This window comes from Oncorhynchus nerka, linkage group LG2 (assembly GCF_034236695.1).
Source record: "Oncorhynchus nerka isolate Pitt River linkage group LG2, Oner_Uvic_2.0, whole genome shotgun sequence".
NCBI classification, from domain to species: Eukaryota; Metazoa; Chordata; class Actinopteri; order Salmoniformes; family Salmonidae; genus Oncorhynchus; species Oncorhynchus nerka.
In genome coordinates this window covers 40,301,159-40,328,069 of record NC_088397.1, presented here as the reverse complement: position 1 = coordinate 40,328,069, position 26,911 = coordinate 40,301,159, and the positions used below count along the sequence as shown (strand labels likewise).

Below are 26,911 nucleotides of genomic sequence, written 5' to 3'. Positions count from 1 at the left end.
CATCTTGGCCATGTTCTGTTATAATCTCCACCCGGCACAGCCAGAAGAGGACTGGCCACCCCTCATAGCCTGGTTCCTCTCTAGGTTTCTTCCTAGGTTTTGGCCTTTCTAGGGAGTTTTTCCTAGCCACCGTGCTTCTACACCTGCATTACTTGTTGTTTGGGATTTTAGGCTAGGTTTCTGTACAGCACTTTGAGATATCAGCTGATGTACGAAGGGCTATATAAATACATATGATTTGATTTGCTACAAAGTTCACTTTAAATGAACAGGAACTGTATATAAAAGGATATGTTTTGTTGTCAGCTGCTCCAGCGTGGTCATTGTGGCTTGTTGGAACTCAACCAGACTCTCACAGGCACATGGGTTTTTTACCTCAATCTCTCCCTGGCTCTCCTCTGAAAACACACATTTACAGAGCAACTCATTCACCCCCCCCCCTTTCTGGTACCCAATGGGAATCAAACCCACAACCCTGGTGTTGCAAGCGCCATGCTCAACCAACTGAGCCACAGGGGATCACATACACATTGTGAAAAAAAGTCACTTTCTCTCCAAATTAAGAAATGTAAGGAGGTGTCTATTCTGTAAAAAGTATTTAACCTCATCTTCTCTATCAATCTTTGCCTGACTAGATGGTGCTCTAAAATAACAAGTTCTGATTATGTTGTGAATTGCTTTGATCATAGAATAGAATACCTGCACAGATGTTGAGCTTGAGGTTCTCTGCTATCTGGTTGATGAAAGTGAAGTCAGTGGTATAAAAGAAGTGCTTGTCGTGTGGCTCCGAGGCAATCTCGCGCAGCTCATCCTCCACGGCCTTCCCAACGCCAACAGCATACATAGTGATACCTGGCACACAGGACAATGCAGTATCTCACTGAAGGGGTGGATGAAGTCCTGAATTGTATTTGATTGCAAGCACTGTTTTGTTGAAACATCTAGCCACACACCAAAGTAGTGAATGGCAGTCGATTTGGACATGATTTGTTGTCTTTAAGTAGTAGGCTTTCACATTTCATAACCATGTTATATGAGCTCTCATTATAGAAAGATAATAAAATCTTAATGTTCTTGGTCTTATGGAAACATTACTGCAGAAGCTTTATAATACATTAGGAAAATAAATTACAGCCCGTGTGTCATCTACAGTACCTGCTTCTTTGGCTTTCTTGGCCCACTCGGTGATGTCGTCTTGAGAGCGGCCGTCAGTGAAGACCAGGCCCACACGAGGGACATTCTTGCGGGCACCCTCGGCCTCTGAGAAGCTGTTCTCTACCATATGCTTGAGAGCCAGGCCCGTCATGGTGCCCTTCTCCATGTACTCCACATTCATCACCGCCTTCTTGATGTCAACCGCCGTCTGGTACATGTTGAGGGAGAACTCGGTTCGTACGCGACTGGAGTACTGCACTAGGCCCACTCGTGTCCCGTGCGCTGACACGTCCAGGGAGTCCACCACCTGGTTTACAAACTGCTTTACCAGTTCAAAGTTCTGGGGACGCACACTCTTGGAGCCGTCGATGAGGAGGACCAGGTCAATGTTGGCTGATCTGCAGGCTGGGTGGGACAAGGGGCGAATCAGGGCACTTTTCATACAGTAACATGCCCTTGTTGCATTTACCATGCATGGATTGTTGTTCTTTCATAAAACACTGTGGGATTCATCAGAAACAACAGCTCCTTTGGCAGTGTTCTCTTGATGAAGAAAAGGCTTTTTAAAATATTTTTCCCTGTAAAAATTAACAAACTTACAAAAAGGGAAAGACGTAGGAGGGCTATTCGTACCAAACTTTAAATTGTATTTCCAGGCAGCATTTCGCCCAATCCTAATTTGGTTTAGAGATGATTATTCTGCCCCCTTGCTGAGTATAGAGAGACATGGAAGAGGTGTTCGTCACTGATATATCCCTTTAACAATGTAAACTATGCTTTGGTCCTATTAGTGCTAACACAATTTCAATTGGTGCAAAATGAAATGCTATGCTCCGCTATTTGACAATAATGCTTTGTGGTCTGGAGAGCAGTATTTTGCATCCCCCAAATAGTCCAAATGTGGAATCCGTACCCTTGCTGATATCATGGACAGCAATGGTTTGAGAACATTCCAAACACATTACAAATCAAATCATTTTTTCTGTATTTACAATTTAGGTCAGCTATGCTGGACTATGGAGTCCCTTGGGAAACCCAACTACCGACCACCCAATGATGGGATTTATAAATACATTATCTGGGATGGTGACATGTTGGCTGGGCGGGGTTGGGAGAACGAGATGAAAGGTTGGGGGTAGAGGCCACCTTTTTTATTTTCCTGTTTATACTGAATTTATTATTACTTAAACTTTTGAGTGGTAACCTATGGGTAATGGATAACGTACCTGTAACCTACCGAACAAAAATAATACACTGTGGAATGTCCAGTTATTATGCATTTTAACAGGTCCTTACTGTAAAACTTTCTCAATTACTTACATGGCTAAATATTTTATTTTGGAAGAGGTTTTATTTGTAGGTTATGCAATTCCAGTCCTAGTCCTGGAGCACATTAGATATTATATATGATTTTCTAGATACTACAGAGGGACAACTGAATGGTAGTAGTTGTATAGAGCCATTGCATCCTGGTGAACCACAGGAGTTGTAGAGGGTATTAGAGGATATTCATTATTGTATTCAGTGGGTGTGTGAGGTATACTTACTTCCGCAGCCTTTGCCATCCTCCGCCAGTAGCTGTGCCTCAGGACAGATGCAGTAGTAGGATCCTGGTGTGCTGACACACTGGTGCTCACAGCCATGCACCACTGTGTTACACAGGTCAAGATCTGTGGAGGACAAACACACATGGAGAGACTGACAAACTGAGGGACATAGGTTATGTCCGGGATCAATGGAACACGATGGGTTCAAATAAAATGTGTATTGTTAGGAATACTTTAGTTGCTTTGATTGAGCTTGCTCGGAGCACTTTAACCAATGACCAATCCCAAATGTGCAAACTGGCACTCCTGACAGGCACAATCAAGTGCTAAAAATATTACAAAGAAAACACATACTATTTGAACCCAGGTCTGATCAAAAATATCAACAAAATCCTGTTGTGTGCAAGTAATAAGGACAGCAAATATGTATTTTGAGCTTGATAAGTACAGGATAGTATGTAGATTTGTTGAGTTTGCAATGTTCACCACAAATCTCACGCAGCAGCCGCTTTAAATACACTGTTGTATACATATGTCCCTATGTATTCTACTATTTGGCCTGATGATGGCCTCACTAACTTGAGTTTGAAGTGTTGCATTCACAGCTGAAGGTGCATGGGGAGGCGATACAGATCTGCTTACAGTCATGCACGCAGGTCTATCATTGTATCATACAAACAGATACACTGATTACAGCTTGAAGGGAAGGTTGTGGTTTCATGCCCAGGATTCTTCTATTGTTTGAGACGTTCTATACCAACTTGGACTCTCAAGTATTCCTAAGGAAGATCATACTTCTTGGGGATTGTTTTGCCAGGGTCGGCCAGGACCACAACATTTGAAGAGGCATGATAAATGGAATTATTCTCCTAACCAAATTTGTAGAATATGACCTTGTCTTCTTCAATCAACAAAACAAATTCAAAACATCCTGGATGCATCCACACAATGGCATATCATTGGCTATGTCATTGTCTGAGGTAAGGATTGTTGTGTTGTGAACATCCTAAGAGCGATGACGAGTCCCAGCAACTTTTGGAAAGTACAGATCATCCCTTGATCCGCTCCATTATGTCCAGTAGACTAATGAATAAAAAGGGTGAAAATTAGGGCTAAGATGGCCAAGACGTCTGAGAGATACCAGCAAACTGCAACACCTCAGGATGCACCTCTTGGTGCTGAATTCCCCAAAGAATAACCTGAGGATATCGAAACATACTGGAGCATGCTCAAGTCCACCATGCTCAACACCTTCAAGAATACCATTGTCTATGAGATCAAAAAGCACAAGGACTGATTTGATAACATGACCGAACTTGTATAACCCATCGACACAAAACCAATAAACGTTTGCGCTTGACAGAATGACATAAGCTTTTAAGCTAAAAGAGAGACTCACCGCAGAGCGAAGGTAAATGTCCATCCTTGAGTGAGGAACTCAAACACAGGAAAGGCACTGGAGATCCTAAATCTGGTGGACCCTGTCGATACCAGAGGCTTCTTCCATGCCACCAAGGCATTATACAAACGCAGTTACTGTAGCCTAAACCCATTCCGCTCCAAAGATGGACATAAGCTGCTGAATGATGATGAATCAATGAAATCCTGGTGGAAAGAACACCTAGAATCACTCTTCAAACCGAAGTACAACCGTTGAGATGTAGATCATCGACCAAAACCCTCAGCAACTCATAAAGGTAGACATGGGTGAATCACCTAGCAAGCAGGACGTACAAGATGCCACCCAGAAGGTAAGAAATGACAAGGCCACATACATGATCCTGAGAGCTCTTACACCACATACTGTACATGCCTTGCTCTGGTACGGGAATAACATTCCCACACAAATCAAGGACACCCTGATTGTTACCATCTTTAAAACGGAGGTTAAGAAAGTGTGTTCTTTCTCCTTTACACCACTAGGAAAATAAAGACTCCTACTCCTCCCAGAATCACATTGCGGCTTTCGTACAACCAGAGGCACAACAGACATGCGAGGAGCAAAAGCAAACCATTTACATGGCCTTTATGACCTTACAAAAGTATTTGAATCTATGAACTATGATGCCCTTTAGCTGACAAACTCACCAGGGTACTGTGATCAGTAACAGTGGTGCTAAAAGGTAATCCTTAAAGATGAAACCTGGGGTGAAACTGGATCATTGTCCCCACCCATTCTTCATTGCTGCCATCATTCACCCTACAGCTCAAATCTGTTTGAGGGAGTCCAAACCTAATCCAATTCAAGACAAACAGCAAATAGGTTTTCATCATGGAGCTCCGGTATGCACATGACAATGCCATATCTGTCCACTTGGAAGAACACATACTGGGCATCCTGGATGCCTTCGCAAAGATGTACACAGTCCTAGGTCTGGCACTAAACATAAAAAAGACACCAAGCCCGACCTGATAAGACAACACCGCCCAAAACAATACGTGTTGGCAATACCAGACAAGACAACACAGGCCACAACAATATATATTGACAATATCACCCCCGTAAATGTGGATCACTTTCAATACCGTGGCAGCTTTCTCTCCTCTAAAGCTAAATTAGCAGTGGAGCATTTGCCAGACTGGGGAAATTAGTGTTTGACTATGGTGATATTCAGGTCACAACTTAATAATTAAGTCCTCATCTACAAAGCTGTAGTTCTTCCAACCCTACTGTATGGGGAAACCAAAACCACGTACAGTAAGCACCACCAAAGATTCCTCTGCAAAATCATGAAGATCAGATGGGAGGACAGGTGCACCAACACCTGTGTCCTGAAGGAGTGTGGTAGCAGAATCAGAATTAGTTAGGTAACATTGATAAATAAGATGTCTATTAATATAATAATGCTTATGTGAGATATTTGTCATTAGAATGTCTTCTTTTGGATAATACTGTTGGCAGTTTGCAGTTATCCCTTCTCTGCTAGGGCTTAGTCACTTGGGCCCCAGAGAGGGGAGAGGTCAGGCCTGTCTTCTTATGGGAATGTGTCTGTAACTATTACATGTCCCCTCTGAGGTTGCCCTTATCTTGATTTATTTTGATTCAGTTGAAATATCCAATAAATGTCGTTCCACTTCATGATTGTGTCCCACTTGTTGTTGATTCTTCACAAAAAAATACAGTTTTAGATCTTTATGTTTGAAGCCTGAAATGTGGCAAAAGGTCGCAAAGTTCAAGGGGGCCGAATACTTTCGCAAGGCACTGTATATACAGAGAAAAGAGTCAGCCTGAGAATTGAACCCTGTGGCACCCCCATAGAGACTGCCAGAGGTCTGGACAACAGGCCCTCCAATTTAACATACTGAACTCTATCTGAGAAGTAGTTGGTAAACCAGGCGAGGCAGTCATTTGAGAAACCAAGGCTATTGAGTCTGCCGATAAGAATCCGGTGATTGACAGAGTCGAAAGCCTTGGCCAGGTTGATGAAGACGGCTGCACAGTACAGTCTTTTATTGATGACGGTTATGATATCATTTAGTACCACGAGCGGCGTGGCTAAGGTGCATCCATGACCAGCTCTGAAACCAGATTGCATAGCGGAGAAGGTACAGTGGGATTCGAAATGGTCGGTGATCTGTTTGTTAAATAACTTGGCTTTCAAAGACTTTAGAAAGGCATGGCAGGATAGATATGGGTCTGTAACAGTTTGAGTCTAGAGTGTCTCCCCTTTGAAGAGGAGGATGACCACGGCAGCTTTCCAATCTTTAGGGATCTCAGACGATACGAAAGAGAGGTTTAACAGGCCAGTAATGGGGCTTGCAACAATTGCGGCGGATAATTTTAGGAAGAGAGGGTCCAGATTGTCTAGCCCAGCTGATTTGTAGGGGTCCAGATTTTGCAGCTCCTTCAGAACATCAGCTATCTAGATTTGGTAGTGAAGGAGATGCGGGGGGGGGGGGGGGTCTTGGGCAAGTTGCTGCGGGGGGTGCAGAGCTGTTGGCCGGGGTAGGGTTGGCCAGGTGGAAAACATGGCCAGCCGTAGAAAAATGCTTCTTGAAATATTTATCGGTGTCCAAAGAAGGGCCAGTGTTTCCTAGCCTCAGTGCAGTGGGCAGCTGGGAAGAGGTGCTCTTATTCTCAATGGACTTTACAGTGTCCCACATCTTTTGGGAATTTGTGGATACAAATTTCTGTTTGAAAAAGCTAGACTTTGCTTTCCTAACTGACTGTGTGTAATGGTTCCTAACTTCCCTGAAAAGTTGCATATTGCGGGGGCTATTCGATGCTAATGCAGTACACCACAGGATTTGTTTGTGCTGGTCAATGGCAGTCAAGTCTGGAGTGAACCAATGGCTATATATGTTCTTAGTTCTACATTTTTTGAATGGGGCATGCTTATTTAAGATGGTGAGGAAAGCACTTTTAAGGAAAAACCAGGCATCCTCTACTGATGGGATGAGGTCAATATCCAGGTGGATTAGAAAGGCCTGCTCGTTAAAGTGTTTTAGGGAGCGTTTCACAGTGATGAGGGGTGGGCGTTTGACCGCTGACCCATTACGGACGCAGGCAATGAGGCAGTGGTCGCTGAGATCCTGGTTGAAGGTTGAAGACAGCAGAGATGTATTTAAAAGGCAAGTTGTTCGGAATGAGATCTATGAAGGTGCCCTTGTATTAGGGTTGTACCTGATACATTCCTTGATAATTCCTGTGAGATTGAGGGCATCAAGCTTAGATTGTAGGATGGCCAGGGTGTTAAGCATATTTAGGTCACATAACAGTATGAACTCTGAAGATAAATGGAGGGCAATCATTTCACATATGGTGTCCAGGGCACAGCTTGGGGCTGAGGAGGGTCTATAACAAGCGGCAACAGTGAGAGATTTATTTCTGGCAAGGTGGATTTTTAAAAGTAGAAGCTCGAACAGTTTTGGGCACAGACCTGGATAGTATGACAGAACTCTGCAGGCTAACTCCGCCCCCTTTGGCAAGTCTATCTTGACGGAAAATGTTGTAGTTGGGGATGGAAATTTCTGAATTTTTGGTGGACTTCATAAGCCAGGATTCAGACACTGCTAGGACATCAGGGTTGGTGGAGTGTGCTAAAGCAGTGAAAAAAACAAAGGAGTCTTCTGATGTTAACATGCTTGAAACCAAGGCTTTTACGGTTACAGAAGTCAACAAATGAGAGCGCCTGGGGAATAGGTGTGTGGTACTGGAGGCTAACCTCTACATCACCAGACGAGGAGTAGGATAAGGGTACGGCTAAAGACTATAAGAACTGGTTGTCTAATGCGCTGGGAACAGAGAATAAAAGGAGCAGATTTCTGGGCGTGGTAGAATAGAATCAGGGCATAATGTACAGACAAGGGTATGGTAGGAAGTGTGTACAGTGGAAGTAAACCTAGGCATTGAGTGATGAGAGAGATTGCATCTCTGGAGGCACCAGTTTAGCCAGGTGAGGTCTCCGCATGTGTGGGGGTGGGACAAAATAGCTATCTAAGGCATGATGAGCGGGACTGGGGGGTATACAGTGAAATAAAACAATAAATACTAACTGAGACAGCAGTAGACAAGGCATATTGACACTAGAGAGAGGCATAAGCAATCACGGGTGTTGATCGGGAGAGCTTAGATAACACCTCGTAAATGGCGATGAATGGGCAGAGAGGGTCAATTAGATATGCACAGGACCTGAGTTTGAGGCTGGGGCTGACTGATAAACAGAAAGAGGTACCGCGTTAGTGAATTTTCCAACAGGCATCAGCTGTGTAGCCGAATGATCATAGAGTCTGATGAGTCAGAGAGCCGTTCGGTAGTCGCTCTACGCTTGGCAAGCGGGAGACAACGGTGTTCAGAAAGCTAGCGGGCCGGGGCTAGCAGATGGGTCTTTGGCGACATCACAACGGAAAAGCCTGTTGAAACCACATCTGACGATTATGTCGGCAGACCAGTTGTGATGGATCGGCGGGGCTCCATGTCGACAATAAGGGTCCAGGCCAATTGGCAAAAGAGGCATTGTAGCCCAAGAAGTTAGCTGGTATATGGGCCTAGCTCTAGGCTAACTGGTGCTCCGGGACAGAGGCGTTATCTAATAGTAGCCACTCGATTGCAGCTAGCTAGCTGCGATGATCTGGTGTAATGGTCTAGAGCTTGAGGCAGGAATCCGGTGACGTGGTAGAGAGAAGCAGTCCGATATGCTCTGGGTTGATATCATGCTGTGCAGACTAGCAGGTATTGTCCGAGCTAAAGCTGACTGGTGTCCGAGCTATAGGTGAAGACCGCTAGCCGTGGCTAAACAAAGACTGATAGTTCCAGTTATAAGGAATAAACAAAGCAGATCCGTACCACATTGGGTGAGGCGGGTTACAGGAAAGTATATTTAGTTCATAGATAGAAAGTGAGATTAAAATATATATGAAAAAAAACTATTTACACAGGATAAGACAAAGACAAACACACGTCCGACTGCTACGCCATCTTGGTATGATCATCTTGGTAGGATCATTAGTTACAGTTGATAATATATTTTTTTTAAATTACATGTAGGCTTATTAAATCATTATGGAGCAGAGCGCAGACCAAGCCGTAACAGTTTGAACCCGATGGTTAGTGCAGACAATAGATAGTGTATTGTACACTCTTCTCCCTATTATAATTCTATGTGCACTAATCTTCCAACATTACTATTGGTTGTAGAACTGAATTTCGCAACTTTCAGGATGGATCAAACCACTGTATTTTATTCATCAGTATGATTCATAAATATTTGTCTAACTCTAAATATGATCAGAGTATTTGTAGATCTACCATTTGAAATGGACACGAATATGCATATATTTAGATTTTTTCCATTGATCCATAATATTCGGAACCCGTTCTCTCGATATACAGTGTATTCTAGTGAGTCTGTCAACAAAATTCTAACTAAAAAGGTACACCGTATTTAAAGTGATGGCTTAAGATACAGTACCAGTCAAAAGTTTGGACACACCTACTCATTCCAGGGTTTTACTTTAGTTGTACTATTTTCTACATTTATAGAATAATAGTGAAGACATCAAAACTATGAAATAACACATATATGGAATCATTTAGTAACCAAATAAAAATATATTTTATGTTTTATATTCTTCAAAGAAGCCACCCTTTGCCTTTATGACATCTTGGAGACTCTTGGAATTCTCTCAACCAGCTTCATGATGAAGGCTTTTCCAACAGTCTTGAAGGAGTTCCTACATATGCAGGGAGAAGGGCACAACGCAGCACTCCGGGCCAAGGGCACAACGGCCACTTGCCACAAAAGGGTGCATTATGGCCACAGAAAGGGGATGCCGCCGTGAAATTCAGGGCATTATCAAGTGCATGTCAATTTGTGAATGAGTGACTGATGAAGTGTGTACAGCCTGCGCCAAAAACTAAGCAAGAACTCGTGACTTTCAAGACACTTTTTTCAAATCATCATTAGAGTCGCATAATGCATCCTTACAATGTATTAAAAATCTAAACATAAATTACATTTATAACTCTAAATTAAGCATATAGGAGTAACTATTTATTGGTTAATTGCTCAACACAGAATAACCGCATGTGCGCACTCCCTCAAACCATTTGGAGAAAATATCCTTTCACTTTTATTCAGATTTATTCAATTGTATTCTTCATACTATAAAAAAAAAAATGCCATGGAATTCTAAGCAAATCATGTCTGCTACATTAACTAATGTAGCCCACAGCCAGATCCGGACCTAACATAAGGACAACTCAGAGTATGCTGTTCTGTTCTTCTGAAATAGACTACATTTTCTTCATATCATGTTTCTTTAGACCTGTCTAAAATAAATGGATTTATTGTGATGGTGTAGACTATATTACATGGATTTATTAGACTTTTAAAAATGTAGTTCCAAAGGTCTGCATCAGTGGTATGTAGGCTGTGTGGAAGCAAGGAGATGCTAAATGTGTTTATGTTAATTGCAGTCGATTACCGTGAGACCGACAGTTATTTGCTTGACAGTCACCTGCGGAATGCATTTTGTGATCGCCAAAGCCCTACCCCTAACCTTAACCCATAACCCCCAGCCTAGGTAAAGTTAGCGACCTAGCTAACGTTAGCCACCTAGCTAGAATTCGTAACATATCATACGTTTTGAAAATTCATAACATATTATACGTTTATACGCAGATCCGAATATACACTGAGTGCACAAAACATTAGGAACACCTTCCTAATATTGAGTTGCACCCCTTTTGCCTTCAGAACATCCTGAATTCGTTGGGGCATTTTACTCTACAAGATTTCAAAAGGGTTCCACAGGGATGCTGGCCCATGTTGAATCAAATGCTTACCACACTACAGCGAGTGAAATCGCTGCAAAACTTAACAAAAATCTGCAGTCAGTTTCAGAATGATTGGCAAGTAATAAGTTAGTCTTAAATTAGTCCTAGCTAAAAGCATTTTATTTAGGACAAACCATTCAGTAAACCCTAAACCTCAACTACATATTGTAATAAATAATGTGGAAATTGAGCAAGTTGAGGTGACTAAACTGCTTGGAGTAAACCTGGATTGTAAAACTGTCATGGTCAAAACATGTTGATTACAACAGTAGCTAAGATGGGGAGAAGTCTGTCCATAATAAAGCAATGCTCTGCCTTCTTAACAACACCATTAACAAGGCAGGTCCTACAGGCCCTAGGTTTGTTACAGACTACCGTCCAGTCGTGTGTTCAGGTGGCACAAAAGAGGGCACAGCTGTCCCTTAAATGTACACGGAGCGCTAACAATAATATTCATGTCAATCTCTCCTGGCTCAAGGTAGAGGAGAGAGTAACTTCGTCACTACTTGCATTTGTGAGAAGAATTGACATAAATGCACCAAGCTGTCTGTTCTTAGGGCTAGGGTTTACTTTCCTGAATAAGCCTCCTGACTGACGTGCCCAAAGGAAACTGCCTGTTATTCAGGCCCAGAAGCCAGGATATGCATATGGATAGAAAACACTTTGAAGTTTGTAGAAATGATTAAATAATGTATTCAACTTTAACACAATTGATATGGCAGGCAAAAATCCAAAGATAAACCAACCAGAATTATTTGTTTTAAGCTCCCAGGCTCTTATAATGGAAAGCTATGGGTTCTATGTAATTCCAGCTCCCAGATTGCAATTCCTATGGCTTCCACTAGATGTCAACAGTCTTTGTGCATTGTTTCATACTTGTTTCTTCAAAAACAAGCAAGAATTTTGAGTTTTTGTACAAAGAGTCCCAGTTGAAAATCAGCTAATTTTACACTTCTATTGATGGCGTTAAAACCTGTTAAGCCTACCCCCTACTTTTTCGAACATTCTGTTAAAAATCGCGCAACATTTCAGCGTCATGCTACTCGTGCCAGGAATATAGTATATGCATATGATTAGTATGTGTGGATAGAAAACACTCTGACGTTTCTAAAACTGGTTAGATCACGGCTGTGACTATAACAGAACGTGCGTTTCATCGAAAAGCGCAGGAAAATCTGATCACTGGAAACTGGAAAATATATCAATGCGCAACTTGCATGTATTGTTGAATGGAAACCACATTACATGGGGCCGAGGTTGCAATACCTACAGCTTCCACACGATGTCACCAGTCTTGTCATTTGCCTAGGCTTTGTTTCTTGGTCAAACAAGCGATAGACAGCCCATTTCTTCCGGTCTCCGACAGGATGTTTTGGTTGAGATTTATCCGGAGATTATTTCAAGACTTGGAGATATTGAATATACATCGCTCCGTGATTAATTTGATAGATTATTAACGTTTACTAATACCTAAAGTTGCATTACAAAAGTATTTCGAAGTGTTTTGTGATGGTTTATCGTCGACTTTTTTAATTTTAAAAAATGACGTTGCGTTATAAAACGCAATTTTTTCCTTGATCACACAGTCTTCATAGATCGATATCTAGGCTATATATGGACCGATTTAATAAAAAAAAAGACCAAATAGTGATGTTTATGGGACATCTGGGGCGGCAGGGTAGCCTAGTGGTTAGAGCGTTGGACTAGTAACCGAAAGGTTGCAAGTTCGAATCCCCGAGCTGACAAGGTACAAATCTGTCGTTCTGCCCCTGAACAGGCAGTTAACCCACTGTTCTTAGGCCGTCATTGAAAATAAGAATTTGTTCTTAACTGACTTGCCTAGTAAAATAAAGGTAAAATAAAAATAAAATAAAATCTAAGAGTGCCAACAAAGAAGATCGTCAAAGGTAATGAATATTTCATATTTTATTTCTGCGTTTTGTGTAGCGCCGACTATGCTAATTATTTTGTTTACGTCCCATTCGTGTCTTTTGGGGTGTTGCATGCTATCAGATAATAGCTTCTCATGCTTTCGCCGAAAAGCATTTTAAAAATCTGACTTGTTGGCTGGATTCACAACGAGTGTAGCTTTAATTCAGTACCCTGCATGTGTGTTTTAATGAACGTTTGAGTTTTAACGAGTGCTATTAGCATTTAGCGTAGCGCATTTGCATTTCCAGATGGCTAGATGGGACGCATGCGTGTCGGGTGGAGTTAAGAGGTTAAACAGTTAAGTGTTAGGGGGCGCTATTTTAATTTTTGGATGAAAAACGTTCCAGTTTTAACTAGTTTAGTTTAGTTCATTTTATTTTTACAGGGACAGTGCACATTAACCTCTTACCTCTACCTGGGACGCTTGCGTCCCAACTAGAGCTCTGGAAATGCAAATGCGCTACGCTAAATGCTAATAGTATTAGTTAAAACTCAAAAGTTCATTAAAATACACATGCAGGGTATCAAATTAAAGCTACACTCGTTGTGAATCCAGGCAACAAGTCAGATTTTTAAAATGCTTTTCGGCGACAGCATGAGAAGCTATTATCTGATAGCATGCACCAATACACTACAACAGAAAAGCACAGCAGGGGACGTAAACAAAATAATTAGCATTTCGGCGTTACACAAACCGCACAATAAAATAGAAAACAGTCATTACCTTTCACCATCTTCTTTGTTGGCACTCCTAGATGTCCCATAAACACTATTGGGTCTTTATTTCGATTAAATCGGGCCATATAAAGCCAAGATATCGTTATATGTAGACTGTGTGATAAACGAAAAAACAGCGATTTCACAACGTAACGTCATTTTTTAAAATTCAAAAAGTAGACGATAAACTTTCACAAAACACTTCGAAATACGTTTGTAATGCTACTTTAGGTATTAGTAAACGTTAATAAGCGATAAATTCATCCGTAGGCGAAGTACATATCATTAGCTGTCGTCTTGGAAAAAATTTCAGGAGAGAGCTCTTCCGGAATGATCTGGGCGGAGACCGGAGGTACGTCGTGCCCCTCTTTCGGTTCAACCAAGAATCAAAGAGGATTAAATTCACAAGATACTCGACTGCATGGGGATGCTGTGGGAGTTGAATGCTCGGTCTTATCTAATTCGGCTCACTGTTAACAATTGCTGGAAGTGGCGCAAGGATATTTATTTCCATTTTCTGTGATCAGGTTTTCCTGCGCTTTCCGATGTAACGCACGTTATGTAATAGCCACAGTCGTGATTTAACCAGTTTTAAAAACGTCCGAGGGTTTCCTATACACACATTCTAACCATATGAACGTACTATATTCCTGGCATGAGTAGCAGGGCGCTGAAATGTTGCGCGATTTTTAACAAAATGTTCAAAAAAGTAGAGGGTAGGAGCAACTAGTTAATCAACGTTTCAGTAAAAGTGCCGGTTTTAGCCAGCCGGCTAATTTTCAACCCAGTCCCTGGGCAGGTTATTAAAAACAATTACAATATAGACAATAGCACCATAGAACAAGCAAGACATAGCAACATAGGACAAGCAAGACATAGCATACAGACAGAGCAACATAGAACAAAAAGCAGCAAGACAAAATTCATAAAAGCAACAAAGTGTTTCCACACCTCACAGGCTAGACAACAGACAACATGGAAAGCGGCAACACACAGCTAGGGACCATGTTCACAAATCTGATTGACCTTCAGCCAGGTCTTCAAGCATTTTGTGAAAGTGTGATATGTGGTGCAGTTATGTGTGTCTGATGGCAGTGTATTCCAGACATGGGAAGCTCTCACAGAGAATGCAGATTTACTAAAGGTGCTTTTCCTTAGGGGAACTATACAGTCACCTCTCATGGCAGACCTTGTGGATCTGCTGCCATATGTCTGGGTTTTCTGTTTAACAAAAATATTGAGTGGAGGGGGAGCCAGGCCATTAAGGATCTTGAATACAAGACATGCGTCGGTGTATTGCACAAGATTTTCCCAACTCAAGAGCTCATGCTTTCTAAGGATGTGACAATGATGATGGCTATTGGGCTTCCTATCAAGCACCTTGAGAGCCTGTTTGTAGACAGACTGAATAGGTTTTAATGTTGTACAGCAAGCTTGGGCCCAACTAGTCAAGCAGTATGTTAAGTGGGGAGTATCATAGATTTGAAGTACAGTTTTGCTACCTCTGTAGTCAAACAATTTCGTATAAATCGGAAATTAGCTAGATTGAATTTAGTTATTTGAATTACCTTTTTCACATGCTTTTTAAAAGAGAGGTTGGAATCAAGTATGATGCCAAGGTACTTAAAATCGGATACCACCTGGAGCTTCTCCCCTGACACATAGACATCTGGCTCAGTAGCATCTGTTGCCCTCTTTGTGAAGAACATGCAAACAGTTTTTTTCACATTGAGATGCAAACACGAGTCACTGAGCCACTTTGTAACCTGGACCATTACAGTAGTGAGTTCTTGTGCAGCTTGTTGTTTGCTCTTTGCATGCACATATATCACTGTATCATCTGCATACATTTGAACTTCAGACCCAGTACAGACAGAAGGCAGATCATTAATGTACAGGCTGAACAGGAGGGGCCCCAGTATTGACCCTTGGGGCATGCCCACATCATAGCTACGAGTGGGCGACAGCTCATTGCTCACTCTGACACACTGAGTTCTGCCTTCTAAACTAAACAGACTTTTTGGGATATGAAGAATGATTTTATCTAACAAAACGACCATTCATGCTGTAGCTGGGACCCTTGGGATTGCAAACAGAGGAAGATTTTCAAAAGTAAGTGATTTATTTAATAACTATTTGGGATTTTATGAAGCCTATGCTGCTTGAAAAATATGTTGTGGGGCACCATCCTCAAACAATCGCATGGTATGCTTACGCTGTAAAGCCTATTGTAAATCGGACAATCCAGTTAGATTAACCAAAAATTTAAGCTTCTAAACGATATAAAATACATGTATGTTCATAAATGTTTAATATTACGATTATTTATTTGAACTGCGCGCCCTCCAATTTCATCGGATGTTGTTGACAGGTGTCCCGCTAGTGGGACGCCTAGCCTTACTAGCACACAGCTCAGACACCCATGCATACCTCACAAGACATGCAACCAGAAGACTCTCACAATCCCCAAGTCCAGAACAGACTATGGGAGGCACACAGTACTGCATAGAGCCATGACTACATGGAACTCTACTCCACATCAGGTAAATTATGCAAGCAGTGGAATCAGATAAAAAAACAGATATAAATACACCTTATGGAACAACGGGGACTGTGAAGAGACACACCCAGGCACAGACACACACATACTAACACATTTACTATACACACACTCACACATGGATTTTGTATTGTAGATATGTGGTAAAGGCCTGAGGGCACACACTTAATGTGCTGTGAAATGTAATTTCATGTAATATTTTTTATTGTTTATAACTGCCTTAATGTTGTTGCACCCCAGGAAGAGTGCCAATGAGGATCCTTAATACTGTAGCGACCCGCACAGACAGTCTGTTGCTATCAGTTGGTTGTGTTGTACTTACCAGTACCCAGTGTTTACGGGGTCCGACATGCCAATCAACCTGCTATCTGCCAATCACGGGAATGCCTGGAATGTTGGTGGTTGGCGGAGTGGCATGAAGGGGGGTTGGGCAGGGGGATGGAGCATTGGAAGTTAAGACCAGGTTTAGCCATTGTTCTCTCTTTTACGTCTGGTCTTCACAAGAGAAGCTCACGGTTGGTTTATAGGGTATCATTTGGCGTGGGCTACGGCCAAACAGTAGCCTGTGTGAATTTGGGTTAAACAAACATCCTGGGGCTCAGGATGTATACAAACATGGTGGCTCCCAGTTCCCGGTTGCATCCATATCTGTTAAGACCCCAAAGTATTCCGGTAAGGCGGATTGGGAAGCTTTTTATGCTCAGTTTGAACTGTTAGCTAATTTTGAGGGGTCGTCGAATGAAGAAAGGGGACTGCAGTTGGCTTTGTGCCTCACAGACGATGCTCTGGCCTGTTTGATATTGATTAGCCCCGAGGACAGATGTGATTATGGGGCTGTAGTGGGAAAATTGCGGAGACGCTTTGGACATTGTGTACAGCCCGGGCTGCTGCGCTCCGAACTGAGTAATAGACGCAGGCAGCCTGGATAGCCAGTATGGGTGCTAGCTAAAGACATTGAGAGCCTCTCTCGGCGGGCATATGCTCACATGCCCCCCTCCTTGCAAGCGAACTTGCGAGCTAGCACGGGACCAGTTCATACATGCACTATGGAGCTGAGCATACAGACCCAGCTGGCTCATCCTGAGTCATTTCAGACGGCTTTGGAGAAGGAGCTGGTGTGGGCTGAGGCTTCAGCTGGGGCTTTGATGGGGGTGCAGGGAGACAGACCCACTGTGCGGGTCTGCATGGGTGGCTGAAATGACTGAACTCATTCGTGCTGTGTCGCTACAGGCGACAAGAAACACACGCCCTGGTCCCAGGGTCTGCTGGGGGGTGTGGCCAGCCAGGCCATCTGCACCGGGATTGCCCCATGTCCCCCAGAGCTCAGGGAAACGGCTTGGGATCCGCATAGACAGGGTAGTGCAGACCCCTGGCTTTCTTGCCAAACCACCATCATCTTCAGGAGGAGCCCACCGACACAGACGGGGAAGCAAGGCTCCACTTACCCCAGAAGCAGACGAGGGCAAGCTGATGGAGCCTGTTGTGGTGGGTCGGACCTGTGTTGGGGACTTTTGTCATGTCGCTGTCACTGTGGAGGGGGTGCCCTGCTCTGCCCTGGGGTACACCGAGTCCACAGTAACCCTGGTGAGGCCGGATAATGTGCCAAATTGGACTCAGTGTGAGCCCACAACTGTGCAGCTCCACACAGTCACAGGGGAGCTGGCAGCCATGAAAGGGAAGGGAATAATGACTCTGACAGTAGGGGGCAGGTCTGTCTGTCATCCTGTGTGGGTGCAGCTGTGCAGGACCCTTGTATCCTGGGATTAAAACAGGCTGCCAGTTAGACCTAAATGGGGGCACACTGAGCTTCCAGGGAGGCCCGGCAGTCACCATGGCTCCCCTAATTTCACATTCACTCAACCCAACATACCCTTTACTCCAACAGTTAAAGCAGCAGAGACTCATGGCTGCCCCCCCTCCCCCACATCTGTCTGTGCCTTTTCCCCAGCCCCCCTGTCACCTACGGCTGTGTGTTACATGCCCCCAGCTACCTCCATAACACATCCCTCCGTGAGCCCGGGCCACGCCACCATAGCCCAGCCACCCCAGATGGTAGAGGAGAGGACACTGTCTGCAGTGGAACTGTGTTGGTGTTGACCACGAGCAGCAGGAACAGTTTCTGTTTGAATTCAGAGACAGCTTTGAGGAAGAGGTGGGTCAGACTCATCTGGTGCAGCATGAGATCGACACAGGTGATGCTCGACCCATCAAAATGCGTCCACACCGTATCCTGCTGGCACGCCAGGAGGCGGCAGACGAGGCTGTGTTGGAGATGCAGCGGGCAGACTTCATCGAGCCTTCAGACAGCCCCTGGGCGGCGCCAGTCACCATGGTTCCTAAGAATGCGGGCAAGCTGAGGTTCTGTGCGGACTACAGGCGGCTGAATGAGGAAACCAGGAAGGACTCATACCACGTATCGATGAGTCGCTGGACCTGGTTAGGAGTCCTCCTGGTTCTCTTCACTAGACCTCCGCAGTGGCTACTGGCAGGTGCCCCTCTCCCCAGAGTACAGAGCCAAAACTGCGTTCTCCGCTAACCGAGGACCCTGGCAGTTCAAGGTCCTGTGCTTCTGCCTGTGCAACGCTCCAGCTACTTTTGAGCATTTGATGGACAAGGTGCTGGATGGCTTCCCCCGACAGCCGTGTCTAGTATCTCTCGATGACATCCTGGCCCATGGCAGCTCCTTCCAGTCAGCCCTGGTGGCGCTACAGCGTGTGCTGGAGTGCGTGGCTGCCGCAGGTCTGAAGCACCACCCAGAGAAGTGCCAATTCATGAGAGAGGTGTCCCTCTCGGCCCACCGAGTGGGGAAGGAGGGCATCAGCACCATGGAGGACAAGGTGGGGGCTGTCCGAGACTGGCCAACCCCCACCGACCAGCGTCAGCTGAAGAGCTTCCTGGGTCTGGCCTCGTACTAGAGGCCTTCAACACCCTCAAACGTGTACTGATCGAGGCCCCCATGCTCGACCCCCCTGACCTCACCTTGCCCTTTATCCTGGACACAGACGCGAACAATGTGGGCATGGGTGGGGTGCTGGCCCAAATGGGGCCAGAGGGGGAAAGAGTGGTGGCGTACTACAGCAAAACATTTGACAAACATGAGCGTCACCCGGCAGGAGCTCTTGGCTGTTGTGGCTTCCATCAAACACCTCAAGTACTACCTGGGTGGCCTGTAAGGACTGACCACTCTGCTCTCCCATGGCTCATGTCTTTCAGAGAGCCAGGTGGCACGCTGGTTGGAGGAGCTTCAGCCATATAACTTCACAGTGGTGCACAGGGCAGGGGCACGCCACTCTAACGCCGACGCCATGTCCCGTCTGCCCTTTACTGCAGATGGCTGCCTCCACTGTGAGCGGAGAGAGAGACGTGAGAGAGAGCTGTGTGCAGAGGAGGGGGTCTGTGCCACAGTCTGTCGGACGAGCGGGCCTGTCTGCTGTGAGCTGCAGACTGTCAACGTGGCTGAATGGGGGCAGCAGCAGGGACAGGACACAGACCTACAGCCAGTGCAGTGGGTTGAGTCACAGGTGAGGCCACCGTGGGAAGAGGTGACAGCACTCTCACTCGCGACCAAAGGGTTGTGGTCAAAGTTTGAAAGACTGTGGCTGGCTGATGGCGTGCTACAGCAGGCATGGAAGGAGTCAGCTACAGGAGAGTAGAGGTGGTACGTATGTAAATAAGTTATTTTTGTTTTTTTATATTCAATAACTTTGCGAAACTGTTTTTGCTTTGTCATTATGGGGTATTGTATGTAGATTGATGAGTAAAAAAATATATTTATTAATCAATTTTAGAATAAGGCTGTACCGTAACAAAATGTGGAAAAAGGTCTGAATACTTTCCGAATGCACTGTACACAAGTGGCGGCTCCTCAGAGGAGGAAAGGGAGGACCATCCTGAATTTCAGAAGAAAATAAATTGTGAAACATTATCCTTTTTAGATAAAACTATACTACATATATTCACATCACCAAATAATTTATTAAAACACTGTTTTTCAATGGTCTACAGTAGCCTCAACAGCACTCTGTCGGGTAGCACCATAGCGTAGCCGGAGACTAGTTTCCATCCTCCTCTGGGTACATTGACGTCAATACAAAACCTAGGAGGCTCATGATTCTCAACCCCTTCCATATACTTGCACAGTAATTATGACAACTTCTGGAGGACATCCTCCAACCTATCAGAGCTTCTGCAGCATGAACTGACATGTTGTCCACCCAATTTAAGGGTCAGAAAATGAATCTAGTACTGAAAGCATAAGCTACAGCTAGCTAGCTCTGCAGTGCATAAAATGTGGTGAGTAGTTGACTTAAAAAGAGAGAAAGACAATAGTTTAACAGTTTTGAACAAAAAATTAAGGAAAAGCAAGAGAGACGTAGCTATATTTAAAAAAAAACATTTTTTAAATCAGCAAGCTAGCTTAGCCTACTCAAACACCCGGCTCAAACAGAGAGGTATGCTATGTTACCAAGCTGGTTATGGCTATCCAACACTGGAACTCTTCCAAGTCAAGGTAAGCTTTTAGTTTTAATAATTTATTGCTACTGGGACCCACCAGTGTAACTGCTAAACTGCTTGCTAACTGTGCACTGTACTTACTGCATGATTGTAGCGGGTTTACTAATGCATTAGTTCTGTTAGCTAATATGGTGATGATGTAGGCTGTGTGTAACAGTTTAGCAGTGATGATATGAAGGTTTGTTAGAAAGGTTTTTTCGCCTGGTCACAGACAGCTGATTAGTTGTGCACTGAAGTCCACAAGCGAAGGGAAAAGGTGAAAAGAGAAGAGCGCCTAGATGCGAGAAGGAAGTATCCAATGATCAAAGGGATCATACAGTTTGTATGTGGCTGCTATGACAGTGAACTGTGTTTGTGTGTGATCAAGGGTGTATTCATTCCGCCAATTTTGCTGAAAATAATGTATTAAACAGAAGAAAACTGAACGAAATGGGGATAAACAATAGGAACTCTTGTTTGCAAGTGTTAGACTTATGATTACACCCTAGATCAGCTAGCTGCAGACAAGATTGTGCAAGGCAGTATTGAATGTGTCAATGTCTGTCACCTTGATTACTCAAATTTCGCTGGACCTTAGCACATATGTTGTAAACTTTCATTCATAGGCTAGGTTGTATTAACCTCATGCTGGGTATAAGGAACATTTTAGTATCATGTAGTAAACCTATTGATGTTAATTTGAGATGGGTGAATGGAATATGACAGTCATCCAATATGCTGTAATAGAAATAAGTCCATGCTCATAAAAAATAAAAATAAATTGTCCTCCCTCATTTTAAACGGCACCGTCCGCCACTCATATACACCATCCCAGAAGCGCAAAAAGCTCGGGACGGAAGTACATTTTCTTAAAAATATAACTTCTACGAGCATGCTCTTCATTTCGCCTAGGCCTATAGTAAGTCATGGATATTGTACACCCAGCAGAAAATCAGGGATGAGGGCCATCATCGGACACACATGAGATACTATGATAAGCAACTAATTCTCAAACCCTGAGCAATATAACATTTAATCGATTACAAATTACATAACCCTCCCCTGGACCAAATAAAAAAAATACTAAAACCTCCCCTTGACTGAAATTGAAAAAGCATGACCCTCCCACATTTTTCTCCGGGTAACTATTGTTTACATTTTTATCTCTCGCTAGCGATTTACTTTGACTATATATCCATAACACATTCATTACACATCCGTAATCATTTCAGGTACGTGTTACAACAGATCCCAACCACATTATTAAAAGGTTAATGAAATATATTTATTCATGCTGCAGTAGTTTGTGTCGGGGGCTACGGCCGTTTGTTATATCTGGAGTACTTCTCCTGTCTTATCCGGTGTCCTGTGTGAATTGAAGTATGCTCTCTCTAATTCTCTCTTTCTTTCTCTCTCTCGGAGGACCTGAGCCCTAGGACCATGCCCAGGACTACCTGGCATGATGACTCCTTGCTGTCCCCAGCCCAGCCATGCTGCTGCTCCAGTTTCAACTGTTTTGCCTGCAGCTATGGAACCCTGACCTGTTCACCGGATGTGCTACCCGTCCCAGACCTGCTGTTTTCAACTCTCTAGAGACAGCAGGAGCGTTAGAGATACTCTTTCTGACATTTACTCCTGACTTACTGCAACCTCGACAACTACTCTGGTTATTATTATTTGACCATGCTGGTCATTTAAGAACATTTGAACATCTTGGCCATGTTCTGTTATAATCTCCAGCTGGCACAGCCAGAAGAGGACTGGCCACCCCTCATAGCCTGGTTCCTCTCTAGGTTTCTTCCTAGGTTTTTCCCTTTCTAGGGAGTTTTTCCTAGCCACCGTGCTTCTTCACCTGTATTGCTTGCTGTTTGGGGTTTTAGGCTGGGTTTCTGTACAGCACTTTGAGATATCAGCTGATATACGAAGGGCTATATAAATACATTTGATATGATTTGATATTAATACAACCTTTTCCAGTACACGACACACTGACGTCACACACAGATGCGCGAGACTCTTGGCTGCAGTAAAGAAAACCATTGCCGTTTGCGCCCATTCAACATAGTCTAGATTTACATTTTATATTACTTCTAAAATGCTTGAACAGTCTCTAAGATTATATTTGGTTGTGCTCTTTACAAAATAACTATCTGGAATGCAGCAGTTGTTAGTTGGAATGCTAACGCTCATTGACATAGGCTGTATCAAAAAAAGCTAGCCAAAGAGCCATTGTACTGATTGAAGTTTATTATTAAGCAAGACAATCATACGAGCCTTAAAATCCAATTATAATCCAAAAGTAGTGTGCAATGCACTCATAAGCAACATGTAAATAGAGGCTTTTTTTGCTGGGGTTCTATAAGAACTCCCGTGTTCTTCCACCAACTTGCACGAATCGCCCTCATATGGCAAAAACTAATGTAGACATTAATAAATGCATTTCTAAAGCTTCCCCCCCCAAAATTGAAAATGGTAAGGGGATGCCAAGATGGAGACACTGTGGCTTCAACACAGCGCCTATCAGTCATCTAGTGTATATAGTTTATAAATGATTGGTCTCGTTCCCGACTCCCTACTATGGGACACAGTGCCCCCTATCAGTCATCTAGTGTATTTTGTTTATAAATCATTGGTCTTGTTCCGTTTATTACTATGGGACACAGTGGAGATCGAATTTCAAAATTGATGTTGCAAATTATAATGTCTAGATGCTTTTTACAGTGGTGATTAAGTTTATAAATTGCATGGCTGGGCAGTGGGTCTGTAAAAGTAGTAGTAGGAGTAGTGCTTGCTTGGTAACAACGTAAATGATGGCACTTTTTCTGAATGTACTCGCCATGTGGATGGTATTTAGTGTATCATGGGCATGATAAACAGATGTTTTATTATCACATACACCAGATAGGTCTAGTGAAATGTGTTGTCTTACAGGGTCAGCCGTAGTAGTTTGGCGCCACTGGAGCAAATTAGGGTTAAGTGCCTTGCTCAAGGACACATCAACAGATCAGTGTTGCCAACTATTTTTCAGTGAGATCTGCTATTGGCTCCTTGATTTGTCCCAGAAGTCACTAGATGGCATTTTGAATTTGTCGCTAGAGTCTTTTACCCATAAAAGTCTCTGGAGGGGTCTGAAAACTCACTAAATATAGCAACTAAGTTGCTAAATTGGCAACACCGCAACAGATTTTTCACCTTGACGGCTCAGGTATTCAAACCAGCAACCTTTTGGCTACTGGCCCAACACTCTAACCGCTAGGCTACCTGCTGCCCTAGACTATAACATTAGGTCTAACAATGGGAATTCCAAAACACCCGTTATATAAATAAGCATAATTTTTGGCATATACGATAACAATGGTATGGCAGAAGCACACTTTTCAGAACAGTCATAATGATGACACTACTTTGTCATTGTAACGATGCATCTATTAAGATGCCTAAATATGAACTCTTGCATAGCATGATATGAATGCGCTATAGATATGCTATGGATATTTTTCATTCATCTTTAATAATGTGGTTGGGACATGTTCATTAAACACTTATAGATGTGTAATGAATGTGTTATGGATATATAGTCAAAGTTAATCGTTAAATATCATTTTGATTGAATGACATTTTAGAACAGATTTTCACTCTTCATATTTTAAAGGCGGGTCTCGGCTTGACCAATATGGAACAGTATGTAGATTTGTTGTGCTCACAATGATCACCGCAAACCTTAACAAGCAGCCACCTTAAATATGCTGTTGGATAGATCTGCTCTCAGCTAAATACATTTTACTGTTTGGCCTCACTAACTTGTACAGGTCTTCTTGTCATTGTTGAGAGTGTAGCCAGCGTTGCAGTTGCAGGTGAAGACGCCTGGCGAGGCGATACAGATCTGCTCACAGTCATGCTTCCCCTCACCACACAGGTCCATCACTGTGTTTCATAAAAAACAGAGACACTGATTACGGCATGGCTGTGGTTTCATGTACAGAATAAAGTTCATTAAGGTCCACACACATGATGCATTATCATGCAGTAAGGAGTTATGACAGTCTTAAAATGTCTTATCATTCCATAATGGTAAAATCTTTTAAGTCGTGTTGAAAAATTGCCAGAGACAGGAGATATCATGTGTTGACTGTAAAACAGTATGAACTCATACATGCTTATAACTAGTATTAATTTATTACGCGTGTGCACCTTAGGTGAAGTGATACCCATTTACTTCATACTGGCAGTCCAGCTTACTACTGATCATCCTAACCATCTTGAACGTTATGCAGATTTGAGGATCAGCTGAGAAAAATATTCCGGCAGTCAGTCTAATGTACTTTCTGACTGTTTACCGTTTGAGTTATTGTATTTATCATTTACAACTGCGACCTGGTAATACCAATGATGCAAAAGTATTCATCCCCCTTGGCGATTTTCCTATTTTGTTGCATGACAACCTGTAGTTTAAATCAATTTTATTTTTATTATCTATTTTATTTGGATTTCATGTAATTGACATACACAAAATAGTCCAAATTGGAGAAGTGAAATGAAAAACAAATACTTGTTTAAAAAAATTCTAAATAATAACAAATCGGAAAAGTGGTGCGTGCAAAAGTGTACACCCCTTTGCTATGAAGCCCTAAATAAGATCTGGTGAAACCAATTACCTTCAGAAGTCACGTAATTAGTTAAATAAAGTCCACATGTGTGCAATCTAAGTGTCACATGATCTGTCATATCATCTCAGTATATATACCCCTGTTCTGAAATGCTCCAGAGTCTGCAACACCACTATGCAAGGGGCACCATGAAGACCAAGGAGCTCTCCAAACAGGTCAGGGACAAAGTTGTGGAGAAGTACAGGTAATAAAAAAATATCAGAAACTTTGAACATCCCACGGAGCACCATTAAATCCATTATTAAAAAATGGGAAGAATATGGCACCACAACAGACCTGCCAAGAGAGGGCCACCCACCAAAACTCAGGGATCAGGCAAGGAGGGCATTCATCAGAGAGGCAACAAAGAGACCAAAGATAACCCTGAAGGAGCTGCCAAGCTCCACAGCGGAGATTGGAGTATCTGTCCATAGGACCACTTTAAGCCGTACACTCCACAGAGCTGGGCTTTACGGAAGAGTGGCTAAAAAAAGCCATTGTCTAATGAAGAAAATAAGCAGACACATTTGGTGTTCGCCAAAAGGCATGTTGAAGACTCCCCAAAAATATGGAAGAAGGTACTCTGGTCAGATGAGACTAAAATTGAGCTTTTGGCCATCAAGAAAAATGTCATGTCTGGCACAAACCCAACACCTCTCATCACCCAGAGATATCATCCCCACAGTGAAGCATGGGGGTGGCAGCATCAGCATGATGTATGTGGGGATGTTTTTTGTCGGCAGTGACTGGGAAACTGGTCAGAATTGAAGGCATGATGGATGGCACTAAATACAGGGATATTCTTGAAGGAAACCTGTTTCAGTCTTCCAGAGATTTGAGACTGGGAAAAAAGTTAACCTTCCAGCAGGACGATGACCCTGTCACGCCCTCACCATAGAGTGCTCTTGTTTCTCTACGGTGTAGTAGGTCAGGGCGTGACTAGGCGGTCTTCTAGTTTAAATTTTCTATGTTGGTGTTTCGTATGGTTCCCAATTAGAGGCAGCTGGTAATCATTGCCTCTAATTGGGGACCATATTTAAGTAGCCATTTTTCATATTTAAGTAGCCATTTGTGGGATATTGTTTATGTTTAGTTGCCTGTGTGCGCGTCATGACTTCACGTTTAGTTGTTTGTTTCACGGAGATTAAAAATATGTGGAACTTTACTCATGCTGCGCCTTAGTCCGCTCATTACGACGATCGTGACAGACCCTAAGCATACTGCTAAAGTAATACTCGAGTGGTTTAAGGGGAAACATTTAAATGTCTTGGAATATCCTAGTCAAAGCCCAGACATCAATCCAATTGAGAATCTGTGGTATTACATAAAGATTGCTGTACACCAGCGGAATCCATTCAACTTGAAGGAGCTGGAGCAGTTTTGAAGGGGCAATGATCCCAGTGGCTAGATGTGCCAAGGTTATTGAGACATACCCCAAGAGACCTGCAGCTGTAATTGCAGCAAAAGGTGGCTCTACAATGTATTGCACGCTCAAGCTCAGTTTTTTTGTCTTATAATAAAAAATAATTTAAAAATATTTAGCATTTTCAAAGTGGTAGGAATGTTATATTAGGAATGTAAA

At 43.2% G+C, this 26,911-nt stretch overlaps 1 protein-coding gene across 5 annotated transcripts in view; it reads right to left on the bottom strand.

Moving 5' to 3' along the window:
- The window catches only part of LOC115135195 (matrilin-4-like), a 60,471-nt gene that overhangs the window by 4,290 nt on the left and 29,270 nt on the right, over positions 1-26,911 (bottom strand). For 3 of the 5 annotated variants that reach the window (XM_065026362.1, XM_029669660.2, XM_065026368.1), the window contains exons 8-11: positions 24,485-24,607; positions 2,703-2,825; positions 1,156-1,560; positions 700-852 (exon numbers count right to left, since the gene is read on the bottom strand). In XM_065026362.1, the coding sequence (XP_064882434.1) occupies positions 700-852; positions 1,156-1,560; positions 2,703-2,825; positions 24,485-24,607 (804 nt within the window). Of the gene's footprint in view, positions 1-295; positions 399-699; positions 853-1,155; positions 1,561-2,702; positions 2,826-24,484; positions 24,608-26,911 lie in introns of all 5 variants that reach the window. The other 2 variants (XM_065026364.1, XM_065026377.1) reach the window with 1 other exon arrangement.